The sequence below is a fragment of the Ursus americanus genome, chromosome 2 (genome assembly GCF_024610735.1).
Source record: "Ursus americanus isolate L20-20 chromosome 2, mUrsAme1.1.p, whole genome shotgun sequence".
In the NCBI taxonomy this organism is placed as follows: domain Eukaryota; kingdom Metazoa; phylum Chordata; class Mammalia; order Carnivora; family Ursidae; genus Ursus; species Ursus americanus.
The window spans coordinates 44,646,437-44,664,019 of NC_142128.1; the positions used below are offsets into that span (position 1 = coordinate 44,646,437).

General features: G+C 47.2%; 1 protein-coding gene across 1 annotated transcript; it reads left to right on the forward strand.

Moving 5' to 3' along the window:
- The first annotated feature begins 16,228 nt into the window (after positions 1-16,228).
- Positions 16,229-17,358, forward strand: APCS (amyloid P component, serum). The gene is made up of 2 exons (XM_045784618.2): positions 16,229-16,488; positions 16,596-17,358. Exons 1-2 carry the CDS (start codon positions 16,425-16,427, stop codon positions 17,204-17,206), a joined length of 675 nt encoding a protein of 224 aa, XP_045640574.1. The 5' UTR covers positions 16,229-16,424; the 3' UTR covers positions 17,207-17,358.
- Positions 17,359-17,583: the final 225 nt, after the last annotated feature.

Here is a 17,583-nt window from a genome sequence, read left to right on the forward strand (position 1 = left end):
CAAACGTTGTACCCAATAAGGGGTTAATATCCAAAATATATAAAAATTGACAACACCAAAAATCTGATTAAAAAATGGGCAGAGGATCTGAATATTCTTCCAAAAACCTACAGATGGCCAACAGACACATGAAAAGATGCTCAACATCACTCATCAGGGAAATGCAAATCTTTATCACCTCATGCCTGTTAGAATGGCTACAGTCAAGGTAAGAGACAACAGGTACTGGCAAGGATGTAGAGAAAAGGGACTGCCCATGCACTGCTGGTAGGAATGTGCATTGGTGCAGCCACTGTGGAAAACAGTATGGAGGTTCCTCAAAAAGTTAAAAATAGCAATACTACATGATCCAGTAATCCCCTATTGGGTATTGCCCAGGGAAAACAAAAATACTAACTCAAAAATATAAAGCTTCAGTAAACATAGGGGTACATGTAACAGCCAAGACATGGGAGTTACCTAAGTGTCCATTAACATGGCTGCATAAGGAAAATGTGACATATATACACAATGGAATGATACATAAAAAGGATGAGATCATGCCACCTGAGACAACATGGATGGACTTAGAGGGCATCATGCTAAGTGAAATAAGTCAGACTAAGAGGAATACCGTGATATCACTCCCAAATGGAATCTTTAAAAATGAACAAAAAGCAGAATCAAAATTATAAATACAGAACTGACAATTGTTGGGGGGGTGTGGGGTTGGACAAAATGGGTGAAGAGGAGAGGGAGACATGGGCCAGCAGTTACAGAATAAATCACAGGAATAAAAAGTACAGCAGAAGGAATACAGTCAATCATGCTGTAACAGCAATGTAATGGGACAGATGGGGAGCTATACTTGTGAACACAGTGTGATGTATAAACTGGTCAAATCACTTAGTTGTACACCTGAAACTAACATTGTGTCAACAATACTAAAAAAAAAAAAAGTGCACTGTGATGATCTGAAAAGTTAAAAGGAGGACTAAACCTTATAAATTAATTAATAGCTTTCCAGGAAAGAAAGCACCAGGCCTACAAGGTTTCACTGGTGAGTTATACAAAACATTTCAGGAAGAAATAATACCAATTATCTAACAAGATCTTCCAGAGAACAGAGAAAGGAACACTCCCTAACTCCTTCTTTGGGGATGGCATTATCCTAATACCAAAATCATATAAAGATACTACAAAAAAGGAAAACTTCAGAACACTCTCAAACATGGATTCAAAAATCCTCAAAATATTAGCAAATCAAATCAACAATGCATTAGAACAATTATACACCATGAAACGAGGTAAGCTAAGTTTACTTCATATGGTGGAAGACACATTTAATGAAACTTTCCTAAACGTTAATCCTAATAAATTCTTTTTTCTCCCCAGCACCATTTATTGAAGAGATTGTCTTTTTTCCACTGGATTTTTTTTCCTGCTTTGTCAAAGATTAGTTGCCCATAGAGCCGAAGGTCCATTTCTGGGTTCTCTATTCTGTTCCATTGGTCTATGTGTCAGTTTTGGTGCCAGTACCATGCTGTCTTTGTGATCACAGCTTTGTAGTATAGCTTGAAATCTGGCAACGTGATGCCCCCAGCTTTGTTTTTCCTTTTCAACAATTCCTTGGCAATTCGGGGCCTTTTCTGGTTCCACACGAATTTAAGGGCTGTTTGTTCCAGTTCTTTGAAAAATGTCATTGGTATTTTGATCGGGATAGCACTGAAAGTGTAGATTGCTCTGGATAGCATGGACATTTTAACTATGTTAATTCTTCCGATCCATGAGCACGGAATATTTTTCCATCTTTTTGTGTCTTCTTCAATGCAAAAGAATGAAACTTGACCACTCTCTCTCACACTATACACAAAGATAAACTCCAAATGGATAAAAGACCTCAATGTGAGACAGGAATCCATCAAAATCATAGAGAACATAGGCTGCAACCTCTTTGACATCGGCCACAGCAACTTTTTTCATGACACATCTCCAAAGGCAAGAGAAACAAAAGAAAAAATGAACTTGTGGGACTTCATCAAGATAAAAAGCTTCTGCACAGCCAAGGAAACAGTCAAAAAAAAAAAACCTAAGAGGCAGCCCACGGAATGGGAGAAGATATTTGCAAATGACACTACAGATAAAAGACTGGTATCCAAGATCTACAAAGAACTTCTCAAACTCAATACACGAGAAACAATCAAATCAAAAATGGGCAGAAGATATGAACACTTTCCCAATGAAGACATACAAATGGCTAACAGACACATGAAAAAATGTGCAAAATCATTAACCATCAGGGAAATTCAAATCAAAACCACATTGAGATACCACCTTACGCCAGTTAGAATGGCAAAAATTGACAAGAAACAAATGTTGGAGAGGATGTGGAGAAAGGGGATCCCTCTTACACTGTTGGTGGGAATGTAAGTTGGTACAGCCACTTTGGAAAACAGTGTGGAGGTCCCTTAAAAAGTTAAAAATAGAGTTGCCCTATGATCCAGCAATCACACTACTGGGTATTTACTCCAAAGATACAGACGTAGTGAAGGAAGGGCCATATGCACCCCAATGTTCATAGCAGTATTGTACACAATAGCTAAATCGTGGAAGGAGCCGAGATGCCCTTCAACAGATGACTGGATTAAGAAGCTGTGGTCCATATATACAATGGAATATTAGCCATCAGAAAGAACGATTACCCAACATTTGCAGCAACATGGACGGGACTGGAGGAGATTATGCTAAGTGAAATAAGTCAAGCAGAGAAAGACAATTATCATATGGTTTCACTCATTTACGGAACATAAGAAATAGCAGGAAGATCAGTAGGACAAGGAAGGGAAGAATAAGGAGGGACAGTAAACAGAAGGGGGAATGAAGCATGAGAGACTGTGGACTCCGGGGAAACAAACTGAGGGCTTCAGAGGGGAGGCGGGTGGGGGATTGGGATAGGCCGGTGATGGGTAGTAAGGAGGGCATATATTGCATGGAGCACCGGGCGTTATACACAAACAATGAATCATGGAACTTTACATCAAAAACTTGAGATATACTGTATGGTGACTAACAAAAAATAAAAAAATCCTAATAAATTCTTAAAAGTACAGAAAACTCAGTATTGCTCTCAAGATCACAGGGTCCTGTGGCAGAAACTGCTGTCCAGCCATCCACCAACGATTTGTGCCCCCCTTTTCCAGAATGTGGCATGGTTGCTGGGAAACAGCTGTCCAGCTCACAACTCCATATCCCACCCTCCTTGCTTCTACATGCGGCCACGAGGACTCCTGCCAATGGAAAGTGACAGGTACCACTTCCAAACTGTCAGAGTTAAGAAGCAGGTGAGGTTTCATCATTGTCCTTCTTCTGTGTCACCTGAAGGCAGACGACAAAGCACAGGACTCTGAAACCCTATGGATGATGGAGCGAAACCATGGAGGGTCCTCAAACTGAGACTTGGAGGACAGCCTCTTGCCAATCAAGACCGTGCATTTGTATTTTACACGAGCCAAAAATCACTTCCCACTCTAGCGTGCCATGAGACTCTGTAGTCAAGCCTGTTTTGGAACAGTGTGATCCTTAAAGAATCCGGGTGTGTTCCATTCAGGTTTTTAGATCTTTGCTTCTTAAAAGCAAACTCAAAAGATGGCTAGAACAGAGATGGCCTTACACAAGGTAGGCGATCAAGAAGTGGGCTAAACAAATAAGTTTCCTGGAGTTCAGAAACCTCTTGCTTCTTTAGCGACTTTTTAGATTTAAAGATACATTCAATGGGCATGTACGGAACCACACGGCAAACACAGCGGACTGCTGAGGGGGAAAATGGTACAAACACTGGAAAACATTGCTCTTCTTCCTCCCTTCTGCACACCGTCCGACACCCTGCTGCTCTTCTGCTGTTCCCATGAGACTCTGTCTTTGGGAAAGTCATGGCAGTAGGATCCCAAGGAAACTTCTGCTTCTAAAATTGCCTGAAATCTCTAGCTTACAAAATCCTAGGAGTAAAACATCTCAATTTAAATGCCACTTCCTCAGAGAGATGGCTTCTTACCATCCATTGGCTACTTGGTTGGCCAAAACATTAACCTGAAAACTACTCTCCCTGGTCTCTCACCCAGATTTTCAGAGCAAATGGAATGTAAAAAGCAAAACGTTGTGAGGAGTCCTGGCACGTTCAAGATACAAGCAGCGCTTAAGCAAAGACTGCAGGAGATAGTTTGTTGAGGAAGGAAGCCCATGAGTTGGGACCCAGCCTCCTACTTTGTGTCTCTGATGGTCTTCGCCAGCCAGTTCCAATGTGCAGCCCTCCCTTCCCTCCTCTACAACGCATCAAAAATATTCCTACACCAAGAAGAATAACATCCAAAGTGCTGGGAGGTGCGGGTAGAAGATGATGGTGTTTAAGGGTGCACAGTAAATAAGCCGTAGAGATCAAATGCACAGCGTATTGAATATGAGCAATACCGTTCTGTAATTACGTCCTGTAATACTGCTACGTTGGCAGCCACGGTACAGTGTGTGAACCAACCAGAGTAACACACCGTACGCCTCACATTTACACAGCATTCTAGGTCAAATGTAGTCAGTACAATTTTTTTAAATCCCAAGTGCTTCCCATGCTTAGAATATTCTGTAATTTCTCCATCATCTGCATGTTCCTGAATACAGCAACTGACCTCCTGTACCCTCCAACTGTCAACAATACCTTCTTTTCCTGGTCAAGAGCAGACTTTTACTCATCTTTCCTGACCCAATTCAAATGCTGCCTCCTGTACAAAGCTCACCTCCAGCCTACCCACCCCATCCAGTGAGCATTAGGTCCCCTCGCTCACTGTGTTTGCAGTACTCCGTAACGCACCCTTCCCGCCCTCTTAGACTAGCACGTAGGGGAGAGCAATTAGATGGTCCTTCCCAAGGACCATGTCTGCATCCCTCGTGCCAAACCCAGTGTCTGACAAACATTATTTAGTGAAATAATGATAAAAATAAGCAAAACTCAAAGCGTAAGCACGAGGACTTGAGGATTGGTAACGTAAGCATCTCAACAAAACCATGCACGTGAATACGTTCCTATTCAACTGGTCAGAATTATCCAAGATTCATCTTAAGCACTTTGGTCAGTCTTCAGCGACTTACCAACTGAAGCATTTATTGAGCAGAATTGATGGAAACTTGACCAGAACAAACTTGGTAAAAACACAGGAGACCGGTGTTTGTGTCTGCACCGTCTCGACCGGGCCATGCTGGGCAAGAGCCGTGGCAGGTAGATGTGGCAGCGGGAGAACATGACAGTGTCCTTCCCTTCAGCTCCATACTGTGGAAGACCTATTCTGGAGGGCTGTGCCCACTCCCCCGTCCCCAACACCCGCTCTGTGGGAAGTTCTGGTGGGTCAGCCAGTCAAGAGCCAGCCAGGCCCACCCCCACCCCATTCCACAGAAGTTCTGCCAGGAAGGAAGCACAAATTTGGACTATCAGTGCCTCAGCACTGAGCTACGCTGATCCAAAAGGAACCACTAAAAATCCAGCCTTAAAAAAAAAAAAAAAAAAAAAAAATGGAAGAAATCTGAGCAGACACTAGAGGTTTCACTCTCCAGGGAAAGGGCTGGGGAGATTTCACAGTATCAGTCCAGCCAAGTCCCTAAGCAAGCCAACAGGTAAGAACAAGAAGTTTTGAAAGGAGAGGTCAGTACCCAGAGTTGCTACAATAGATTTTCTAAAATATTTCCACAGAAAGTTGTGAGGCATGTAAAGAAATGTGTGACACAAACAGGAAAAAAAAAATTGCAGAGACTACTGTTAAGGGTCCCAGATGTTGGACTGAGCAGACAGACTTCACAGCAGCTGTTATTAATACAAGAACCAAAGAAACCATGTTTCAAGATTAGAATGTGTAACCACGGCTCCACGGATGAAAAATGGCACAAGCTGTGGGTTCCAGAGTTGAACAGTTTTGACGACCGAATGGCCGTTACTGCAGGATTTCAAGGAGAGACCCGAGCCAGCCAAACACGCTGCAAACAGGACAGAGCAACAGAAATTAGGCCATCTTCATTTCTATTCACTTTGGTGTTTAAGAGCTTCTGAGAAATGCGGCACACTGTTAAGTGGACCAACATACGCATAACGGTATCTGAGAGGAAACAATTTTTAAGAACACCTGATTATTTCCCAAATTTGAGGGGGGAAAAAAAAATCTTCAGTCAAGAAGCTCAACAAACTCCCTGATAAACACAAGGATATTCATGCTTAGCTACATCACGGCCCAAATGTCAAAGCCTTGAAAGCAGCAAGAGAAAAAGGACTCACGTACGACAGAATCCCAATGAGACCCACTAGCTCCCTGAAGGCAATTAGATAGGGACCTACTAAAGGCAGTCTAATTGCATATTTTCTTCTCTATATTAAAAAAGAAATTGCATAGAGCCAAGCCAAGACTTCCACTTCCAGGAAGATGAAGTACGAGTATCTTCTGAATTCTCCACATACCGTGAAAACGCCCGGATGCTGTACATGAAGCAGACTGAAAGGCTGAGGGAAGGAAAGACCGAGGGAAGGAAAGACCAGGCAGAGACCGCAGGACCTGAGGAATGGCCCAGGGGTGCATCTGTTCAGTTTTCTTTCTGCCTCCTCCATCCCACACCGGACACTGGAAAAGTCAATGGGTACAGATAAGAAGTCCCCATAAAGAGTTTGTTCCCTCTAGACAGAAGACTGGGAAAGGGGGAACCTAACAGAACACTCTGGAATAACAACTACAAAACACCACAGGAAAAAACTGCCTTTCCAGAGGCACCCCTCCTGGCAAAGGCCAAGCGGAGCACCTGGATTGCCACTCTCACCAGTAACAAGACACCCAACACCCACTGGAATGGTGTCAAAGATGAAATTCCTGCTTCTGCATTCCATCATCTCTGCTAGGCAGTAACACCACCCCTGCCAGTGGCCTCGGGGCGACCACGCATGGAGCTGACTCTTCTGCCTCGTGCACTGCTGTAAGGTGCTTTCACCCTTCCCTACAGGGGTGGTACCCAAGAAGGCCTAACAGAAGGTCCGCATCTCCACCACATTCAGCAGGAACAAGGTCACCCCCTATGGGGGCAGTGGAGGCCCCCTGGAAGGCAGTAAGAGGTGTCCCTACATCTCTCCACAAGGAGATAGCAGTTCAGGTCTACTCTGGAGCCTGAGCTCGCACTGCACCCCCAGCACTAACAAGAACCCCACCACCCCACAGTCAACTGCACAGAGGACCTGGACCCCCAGCCCCACCCACAGTGAACAGGTGGGGACTCCCTGCCTTCAGAGCAGTCTCAGAGGAGACCCACCAAAACTTGCTTTAAATAAGATCCGGAGTCTTACAATAGAATATTCAAAATACCCAAGTTTCAGTCAAAAATTCATCATACCAAGACACAGGAAGAATTCAAGCTGAATGGGGGGAGGAGGGGCGGAGAATCAACGACGCTAACCCAACATGGTACATCAGAATTATCGGACAGAAACGTTAAAGGAGTGGGGTGCCTGGGTGTCAGGGTCCTGGGATCAAGCCCCACATCAGGCTCCCTCCTCAGTGGGGAGTCTGCTTCTCCCCCTCCCTCTGCCCATCCCCCCCACCCATGCTCCTACACTCCCCCCTCAATATTTTTTTAAAAATTTAAAGGAGCTACCATTAAAGTGTGTTTCCATGAGCATGAACATGCTTGAGATGAAGTCTCAGCAGCAAAGTCTCAGGGGAACTAAAAAAAAAAAAAAAAAAAAAAAAAAGACCCAAACAAATTTGGAATTAAATAACCAATGGATGTGGAACTTGGAGTCAGTCCTATGGGTCTGAGGCTCAGTTCCTCCCAAGCCCAGTCCTGTCGCATCCTGTACAAGCAGAGGGGAGCCCCTCCATCTGCTCTCGGGAGCATGGGCTCGACAGTTGGAGCGCCTGAGTCCTAGCCCCAGGACTCCCTCCCTGCCATGGGATCTGGGGCAAGTTACTCAAGCTCTCTGTGCCTGAAATGCCAAGTGTAAAACTCCGTTGTGTGTTGCTGTGAGGAACACACAGACACCTGCAGACAGCGTGGGACAGCGTGGCTCCTAGGTCAGCTCACCACCAGCGACAGCAGAAGTGGGGGCAGCAGGGGGGTTAACGGGGACACGTAGCACCCGCAGAAGTATTACAGCTCGAATTAGAAAAAACGAGCACGTGTTTTGTGAAGTACTATATAATTTTTAGGAATTAGGGGATGTGATTTTCAGCTCACATTCTAGACCTGCAAATAAACAGTAGTTCCCTTCCCCCAACCTGATGCAGACAGACAGTAGCCTACTGAGTGGGTGTCTAGTAGCTTCTAGAGCTGGTTTTCTAAGAACTAGTCTGTGTGCCAGGCTCATCTTCCAGCCCTTCACTGACACTCTGCTCTTCGGCCACCTTCTCTTTTACCTCCAAAGGCTCCATACCCTTCCCCAAGACTATCCTGGACTTGTTGCTGGGCTTGCTGGTGAGGAGAATGTTGGGGGGGAGATTGAAGAAAAGCAGCCCCTGGAAGTCCATTGTTCCAGCAGGTTCTCTTCAGCCTAGGATAAGGAGACTATAAGGGGCTAGAGGACATGTGGCCAGATGCCTGTGTCGGCTACAGAAGCCCAGAAAGCCCACCTCCAGGCCTTCCTCTCTGGAGGTGCTCACCGTCTCACCCACGTGAAGTCGTATGCAGACACGGCGCAAGTCGGGCTCCAGCAGCCCAGACGTGGCCAGGCCCCTCCAAGTCAGAGCTGGCCACACTTTCTCACCCTGCCCCAATTCAATTCACCTCCTCCAATACCCTCACATCTTCCACTCTGGCTTCGTCGTCTCTCAGGAAGCCCCAAGTAGAACGGAGCGCCCATTCCTCAGAACCAAACTGTCCTGACCACCCCACTCACGGGCACACTCTGTGTGCACCTGTCCAGCACCTGATTTTTTTTTTTTTCCACTTTAGTCTCTCGAGATCCTGAGCTCCTTAAGGATACAGGCTCTACCTGGCTTAGAACAGTAACCATACATTATACATAGTTAGAACATAGATTTTGAAAGCATGACAATTGTCTATTAGAAAATATACTTTTTAAAAGGAGGAAATACACCATGATTAGTACTAAAATGTGAAAAGCATTTGCAAAGAAGCATAGAAGCAGAGATAAAGGAGAAACTAATGTCGCTGGGTGGAGGCTAGAAAAGACAGGAGCAGCCGTCCGTGGGGAGGACCACAAGGAGGGAGGAGTCCCCTCCTTCCTGCCACACAGGCCTGGTCATTTCTCAAACCACCTGCGATTTTTCGGACTTAAGCCTTTGTACTGTTTCAGAGAGATTTTAATCAACACACATATACGCACGTGCTACGTTTGCGTGCACACAGCCTGGCGATAGAAAATAGTTTTACAAAATCCTCGTCTAGATCAACAGATTTTTATCTTTGGCAGATTTTTATCTTTTTTATCTTTGAAACTTTGATTTAAAAATGCACATGAGCCCACACTCACAAAATGATGCCCCCAACTCCAGAGCGTCTGCAAACCCGCTCAAAAACCCCTTCGGGATCATGGGCCTCACTTCAGAACTGCCCGACGGTCGAGCAGGTGCCGAACCTCCCAGAGGCACTGGCATCACCTACTGACTCAGTCTCCTACGTGAGACCAGAGATTCCAGGGGAAGGCACCCAATATGCCTGGATCCGTGACCGTCAGTGGTCTGTGGAATGGAGACACCATCACAGGTGACTAAGACGTGCCCCTCCATCCTAGTTTCGTGGTTAAAAACACGACGAGAGTACACGATAGAAAACGGAGAGAATGACTTTGGCACTGAAACAACGAGTCACGTATTTCTGAAACACAGGAGTGTGGAAAGTAGGCGTTACTATACCAGGGCTCTCCCAACGTCTTTTGCTAGCTCGAATGGGAGCTACATAAGAATTTCTTCATTAAAACTATCCAACCAAGAAAAAAAGGGGCAAGATGAACAGAGTAGAGCTCTTCGGAAGAACCGTGACGGGGAAAGACATGGGAGAAAACTACTCCTTCAGCCCCCACCCGCCCACCTGGGAAAACTGCGGCTCACACTTTAAGAGCAAAAGCAGCCGCGTGCCCAGAATTAGCCGCCACTGTGGGATTAATTCTCAAAGGCTTTTGAGAAACAAGATACATTCCCCCAAAGAGGAGTCCTACGTGAAGGCACCGTTCCTCCCAAAGAGCCGCCCATCTGTTCTCCCTGCGCTCAGTTTCCGGGGCTGCGACCATATCGTCGTTTACAAAGACCTTTGCTGGGGGCGCCTGGGGGGGCTCAGTCAGTGAAGCGTCTGCCTTCGGCTCAGGTCATGATCCCCCGGGGTCCTGGGATCGAGCGCCATGTTGGGGTCCTTGCTCGGCGGGAGTCTGCTTCTCCCTCTGCCTCTAACTCCCCCTGCTTGTGCTGTCAAAATCTTTAAAAAGACCTTTGTTTTCTCCTTCAAAAGTAAAGGGTACTCTGTTGGGTACATCTCGAGTGGCCAATGGGGATGAGTTCATGGAAAGAAGGGTCTCTCTTTGCAGCAACTATTTTCCAATTAACAAAGGTAAGGCAAGTCTTCTTGAAATGCCTGTATTAAGGGTCCTATAACTGCAGTCACACAGTGGGGAAAGTCTCAGGTGGTCCATGGGATTCTTGCAGTCACACTGTCCTTGTCTCTAGGTCTGCTCCATCCTCCAACAAAAGCCAAGCACCAAATGGCCAAGGGAAGTGGGAGCCAGGATGTCAGTGCAAATGCTCGTGCACGAGAGCAGGCCATCGAAGGGTCCTGGGAGGCTGCCCGTCCTGCAGTAACACGTGCCCTCAGCTGAAATCCTAGCTCCTGCCTTCTTTCTAGAGCATAAGAGCAGGATTCATACTTGAAGCAGGTCACAGCCTAGCTTTCTAGTTCATCTACTTGTCAGATGTGAATTATTTGTAAGCAGGAAAATCAACTGGCCAGGACTAAAGGTCTCCTGACGAAATGAGTCAATCTGATAAGAAACGCCTCTGTCCACAGCTCTGTCTGTGGTACCCTTGACCTCCATGAACTTGTTTACAGTCTGAGGTTCATTGCAGAGCGAGGACAGTGTTGGTCTCAGAGAGAGAGTGTATTTTCTATTGAATTCATCAGCTTGGGCTTGAGGTAGGCATGAGGCACACCATACTAGACCATGACCCCACGAGGTGATAGGCACAGGTGACAAGGCCCACAGAGGTGGGATCCTAAATGTGGTGGTGGTGATGAGCGTTGGTGCAAGAGACGTAAACCAAGCCCACGCACACCTTAACACGTGTGGGCAATAACAAATCGTTTGCTTCGTGGATAGTGGTGTCCACGCAGGAGCATTTCATGGCAGGAAGGATGGCACCAAAGAAATGGGCCACCGTAGGGTCACTGAAGTACAAATGGGACACGGATGGCATCTGGACCAGTGCTGTGACCAGGCCAACGCTGAAGGCTGCACACACCAGCTGGGCACATACCTTCCTGCTCATCCCTGCTCGTCCCTGGGTCCTGTGCTGAGGGAGTGGCCTAGACACGAGAGAGACCGTCCTGACCAGCTGGGCTGACTGGGGAGAAGAGGCTCTGCACCCCACCCAACAAGCGTGGACCAGGCCTAGACCCCAGGGCCCCTCCAGCTCACAGAGCCTCAGATTGCAGGCAGATAGGCTGTGCACCCCTGACCCCCAACAGCATCTTTGAAGTGGGGGAGCAGGGGGAGACTGTACCTCGGGATTTCCAAATGACCACCTAACGGCGGGCGTAGGGTCAAAACAACAAAGAACGAGATGACTGGCTGGTTCTAAGACCAGACCGGAGGGCACCATGGAATAACAACCAGCGTCTATGGTCTCGGGACTGGCCAGCATGCCCAGAGAGCAGCACGTGGCCAACGTGGCATTTCCTGCAGACGAGAGACAGGCAGTCACAAAGCTGAAGATGCCCCACGAGATAGGCCAGCAGCTTCCCTGAGAATTTTTCCCCATATTCTGTGGTTTTAGAAAGGATAGGAATTTAAGTCAAAATGAGAAAATTCTTGTTCTGCCGTGGACTCCAGGTCATGGGCAGAAACCACATAGGGGAAGACAAGATGACAACAGTAAAACACAGCAGCTCCTGCCAAGGGCCCCTCAAGCTGCACACGTGAGAGGCCTGCCCCCGCTTCATCAACACGCATCCCCTCCGTCACCATAGATGGACACCCTCCTGTCCAGAGGAGGGGACTTCTCTCTCGACACACTCAACACCGTTACTCTGCATCCCCACCATTTTCTCATCCTTTTGCATCTCCTCCCCCAGATGCTGTTCTCCCAAAGGGATGGAGGGACAAGGAGATGGTAAGTAATGACTAGGACATTCTAGAGAAGACTTTCTATTGAATTCTGAACTTAAAAGTGTGATCTCATGGAGGTGGAGTGGTCCAGATATAGGACTGAACCCAAAAGATGACAAAGTTGTCAAGGTTTTATTTTAATAAATGAACCCCAAAACTAGGAACAGAAGTGAGATCAAAGACTCCTATATGTCCACGGGACCCAGACAGAGGCCCACTTGGGATTCTGCCAGAATTGGGAAGGGGACTAGGAGCCTGTCAGCAGGCTGGAGTCTGGTCTTTAGAGTCTGAAATATGTATTTCTTAGAAAGGTTAGTCATTGTCTTTGGTGGACACTGATTTTTCTGTGAAATGTTATAAGGTGAGAGGCACAGATACAATAGTCTCTGTCAAGAACAGAATCTAAAATCCATATGGAAAAAACACATTGGATCCTGAGTCCCTCCAGAAATTCTGCTTCTTTCCTTCTGTTATTTGTCAGAATTACTGACCCTCGGGAAGCTGACTTCCTTTTTCTTCCTCCATCATCCCCTGCAACCTGGCTCCTGCAATCTCACTTTAAGGAAATTGCTCTTCCAAAGGTCACTGACGACGTTTTTATTGCTAAATCCAGCATCCTTTCAACTGAGATCTCACTGATGCACTTAATGCTATGGACACTGCCTGCCGGTTTCTCCTGGAAACACGCTAACTTGGTTTCCATGACACTATACGCTTTACGCTTTCTCTCTGCCAAACATCGCCCTCTCCCTCTTTCCTTGCCTCCAACCGCATGAATGCAAATACTCCTTCAAGTCAGTGCTTGCCCCCCCCGACGTTTTGTCTTCTCTTTTCCACTGAAGGAGAGAATCTATTTGTTTCCATGTGTTATATGTGGATTCCTCCGAAATTGTTTTTTTAATCCCAAGTGGCACACATGTATTACAAATTCTCCACTGGCCTTTTCTAGGTGTAAATCATACTATCATTTTAAATTCAGCATTTGAGTAACCTGACTTCCCTCCGCCTCCTCCAAGGGAGCTTCCTCCTCTCAATGTTGCACCACTAACATTTTTCCAAAACATATGCAACCATAAATTTAGAGAAAAATCTGATTCCATATTCCATACGCTGTTAAAAATCTCATCTTTGGGGTACCTGGCTGGCTCACTCAGTGCAGTGTGTGACTAGATCTTGCAGTTGTGAGTTTGAGTCCCATATTGGGTATAGAGAGTCCTTAAAAATGAAACCTTCAGACCCTACCATCAGTCTAAGATGATGTGCCTTTGATTTTACACAACCACATATAAGGGCAATGCCCAGTTACTCTTGATGTCTCTGCAGTCTTTCCATTGCTTACAGATAAGTGCTTTTAGGTTTCCTCACAGCTGACAGAGCACATGGCAAATAACCTTTGATCAGAACCAAAATGCTGGTCTAGCTCATGTTCTCCTTCTGTCTCTCCCTATCTAGTCTTTCCTGATGATTACTGTGACTTTATGTCTTCTGTAAACACCCAAGGCCTTGGAAACGGTCAAATATTCTTCAGTCCCTCGGGTAATGTTCTGTCCTCACAACTCTGGTTTTCTCCAGCTCTGAGTTCATGCTACACCCTTTTCTGGCACTGCCCTCTTCCCCCCCCCCCCCCATGCTTCCTGAAGGCAAACTTTACTGCCTGCCAACTGATGGAACCAGAACAGGTCTACTTGAGGCACACTGGTGGCCCTGCTCCTACTCAACCCCTTCAACCCTTCCAGAACCACCCAGACAGGAACCACCCCTCTCCCCTGAACTTCCACTGGTAGGGAGACACCCAGGAGTCTCTCAGCCACCACAGGTATCAGTTGCTTGGAGAACTCCACCCAGTTCTGAAGACCCCAGATTCATTTTCCTAACATCAGGGCCTTCCTTTCTGCAACAGGAAGGATCCTGTTTCCAATTTGAGGACTCCTAAAGCTCAGGCTGTTCTCTGTCAAGAGCTAAGAAACATAGTCCAGAGAAGGAAACTAAAAAGGAAAAGTACCCACACTTACCACCTTTTCCCATCTACTAGGAGACCGACTTCCCAGCTGGTCTTGCCATGCAGTGTCTGAATACAGTTTTCAAGTCCAGCTATAACCCTGGCATGTGGCCCTAACAGCAGTATCAATCCCATTACCTCTGACCTCCAGGATGACCGCCCTCCCCCCACAGCCGCCCCCACTCCAGGCCGGACACCACCTCATCCTCCATTAGAGAAGACTAACAGAATTCATGATGTAACCAGAAGCAGCTAGTGAGCCCTATATTAACTTCCACGGCACCCGTTAATTACCATCTGGGAAGGGAAAGCACACAGTACCTGGGTTCCTGGGGGAGGTGACCTCCCCCCTCCTACTTCTAGCATGACCTGCCCCTATCACTCCACTGGATTCTACTTCTTATGGCTGTTTTATTTAAAAAGTGCTCACCCTGTTTGAATCCTTTGATTCCACAAATATACACTGGGCTCTTTTCATATGTAAGAATAATTAAGTAAAATGGGTCACCTTAAAATGAAGCCGCCCTAATGCTCAGCTTCAATCAAGAAAGGATAAGAGATAAATACACTAGTTATCTGTAATAGGAGACAGACAAGGTAATGTCCATAAAGGATTCAAGGTAATACCCCAGACACCGTGCTGTGCACTTCCTGCACATCTAGCCTCACAGAAACACGGAGCTCGATAGTTGCTTCTTGGTTTTCAGAAAAGCAAACCAAGGTTCATAGAGGTTTAGTGATTCAGAATAGTCGACCACTAGTGCCGTCTACTCAAGTCTTTGATCTTAACCTCATGAGAGTTGAAGGTAAAAGTCATGTCTAGTTGAGACATCAGGACAGTCTTTTGAGATTGTGAAGAACTGTAGGAAACAAACGGATAAGACAGAATGGAGACAATTAGAAATAATAAAATCAGGAGAACCAAGCACGCATGGGGAACGGCAAGGAGAGAAGCAACCAGAGTAGATGGAGGATTTGGTTGGGAGGTTGCAGCACAGTGTGAGCGGCACCAGATCACCTAATTCAGACAGCAGAGGGGCAGAGGAAGAAGCGGACTCCCCACGGATCAGGAAGCCTGATGCAGGGCTCGATCTCAGGACCCTGGGATCGTGACCCAAGCCTAAGGCAGACACTTACCCTACTGAGCCACCCAGGTGCCCCTGCATTTTCAGTAAGACCAGAGGGAACAGAAACAGAGGTCACTGGGGTTGTGCCAGGGTAGGTCACCAATGAATCCCCAGCACCCAGGGCCACGCTTGGGAATTAACGAATAAATGCATGTCATGTATGAATCAGGCTATCACCAAAAATTAATGTAAATGTATTCTCAATGCTAGGGACTCAGAGAAAAAGGAGTGCTATGTGAACGTATCTGCTGACAGTGGATAGGTTACCAGGAAAACAAGTCCTAATGAGAAATGGGAAAGTCTAGCATGAGGAAGCACCACCATACTCAGAAGAGCTGAGTAATAAATAGAAGATATGAGCTTCAGGGAGACAAAGTGCACCCTCTAATTCTCTTGTCCCTTACCAATGGCATAGACCTATTGCTCAATATCATGTTAATCAAAGGTGAAGGGCCTCTTCCTGATCTGCAGAAAGCAGAATCCCAGGACGTTCTATACGCAGAATTCCGCTCCACAGAACCACGGAGAGGCGAGGCCTTGCACACACAACCCACAGAGGCCAGAGCTCAGGAAGTCCCGGCAGAGGCCCCTAGAGACAAGAGGGGTGAGCCCCCACCTCCACGGGCCAACCAGGCCCCTTCCTGCCAGCTCCACCGCCGCTCTCCCAGCCCAGAACGAGGTCACAGGGGTGGCACCCTAGCAGTCCCTTGTAGCTAATAAATAACCCCCAGTAGTTTCCCTGGCCAGGGCCCACCCTCCTTCCTTCAGCAGCTCTGACCCCGGGGACTGGGGGCAGGCTGGCAAATCCCTCACACATCCCTGGTGCTCTCCATCCTCCCCTCCCCCACAGCTGCATATAAACCCTGGGGAGCCTGAGGTCTAACAGCGTGAGTCTCAGAAGCTGGGGGACAACCACGGTGCTCTCTGTACCCTCACCCGGCTCACCCCGCTGCCAGCACAGCCCCAGGTCGAGAGCATGGACAAGCTGCTGCTTTGGGTCTTCACTCTTGCCAGTCTCCCGGGAGCCTTTTCTTACACAGGTAGGGGATTCAGGGGATGATCAGGGAGAACGAGATGAGAAAGGGGGTTGGGTAAGTTACTTTCCTCCCTGCATGTAGGGTGAAGGTCCTATTTCTCTACCCCACAGACCTCCGTGGGAAGGTTTTTGTGTTCCCTCAAGAATCTTCTACTGACCACGTGACCTTGACTCCAAAGCTGGAGAAACCTCTGCAGAGCTTTACCTTGTGCTTCCGAGCCTACAGCGACCTGAACCGTGCCTACAGCCTCTTCTCCTACAACGCCCGAGGCAAGGACAATGAGATCCTGGTCTACAAGGAAAGGGTTGGGGAGTACTCATTGCACGTCGGAGGAACCAAAGTCACCTCCAAAGTTGCCGAGGCGTTTCCCAGCCCCACACGCATCTGTGTCACCTGGGAGTCTTCCACCGGCATTGCCGAGTTCTGGATCAACGAGAAGCCACTGGTGAAAAAGGGCCTGAAGCGGGGCTACTCGGTGGCAACTCAGCCCAAGATCGTCCTGGGGCAGGAGCAGGATTCCTACGGAGGGGCGTTTCAGAAGAACCAGTCCTTTGTAGGGGAGATCGGGGACTTGTACATGTGGGACTCCGTGCTGTCCGCACAACAGATCCTGTCCGTGCAGCAAGGCTCCTACCTCCTCGATCCCAACGTCCTGGACTGGAGTGCTCTGAACTATGAAATTCAAGGCTATGTCGTCATCAAGCCCCTGGTCTGGGACTGAGGTCTTGAATCAACAAGAGCCCTTGAAAATGAAATACCAACGTGTAAGGAATCTGCTCAAAACATCGCCATGCAAGATCCCATATCCGGAGCGCTTTCTTCTTTGAATTTCCTGTCTATGTGTTACCGAGTAAAAAAGTACGTTGTATCATGCCACCCGCATTTGTTCAGTACTTGTTATAGCTCAAGCGTTTTTGCTTTGATCCACTTACTTGGAAATCAGTGTTGTGGGTTTTTTTGTTTGTTTGGTTTTTTTTAATCATCCAGAACATCAGGTTGCAAAGTGGGAGGGGAGGGGAGCCCGTAACTACGAAGATACATCACAAAGCCAGAGCGTTCCCCGAGTAGGGCAGTGGCAATACTGACAAGCTACTCATC

Coding starts and splice junctions, on each gene's coding strand:
- APCS (XM_045784618.2), top strand. CDS start 16,425: ATGGACAAGCTGCTGCTTTGGGTCTTCACTCTTGCCAGTCTCCCGGGA. Junction 16,489..16,595: donor GGGAGCCTTTTCTTACACAG/GTAGGGGATTCA, acceptor TCTACCCCACAG/ACCTCCGTGGGAAGGTTTTT.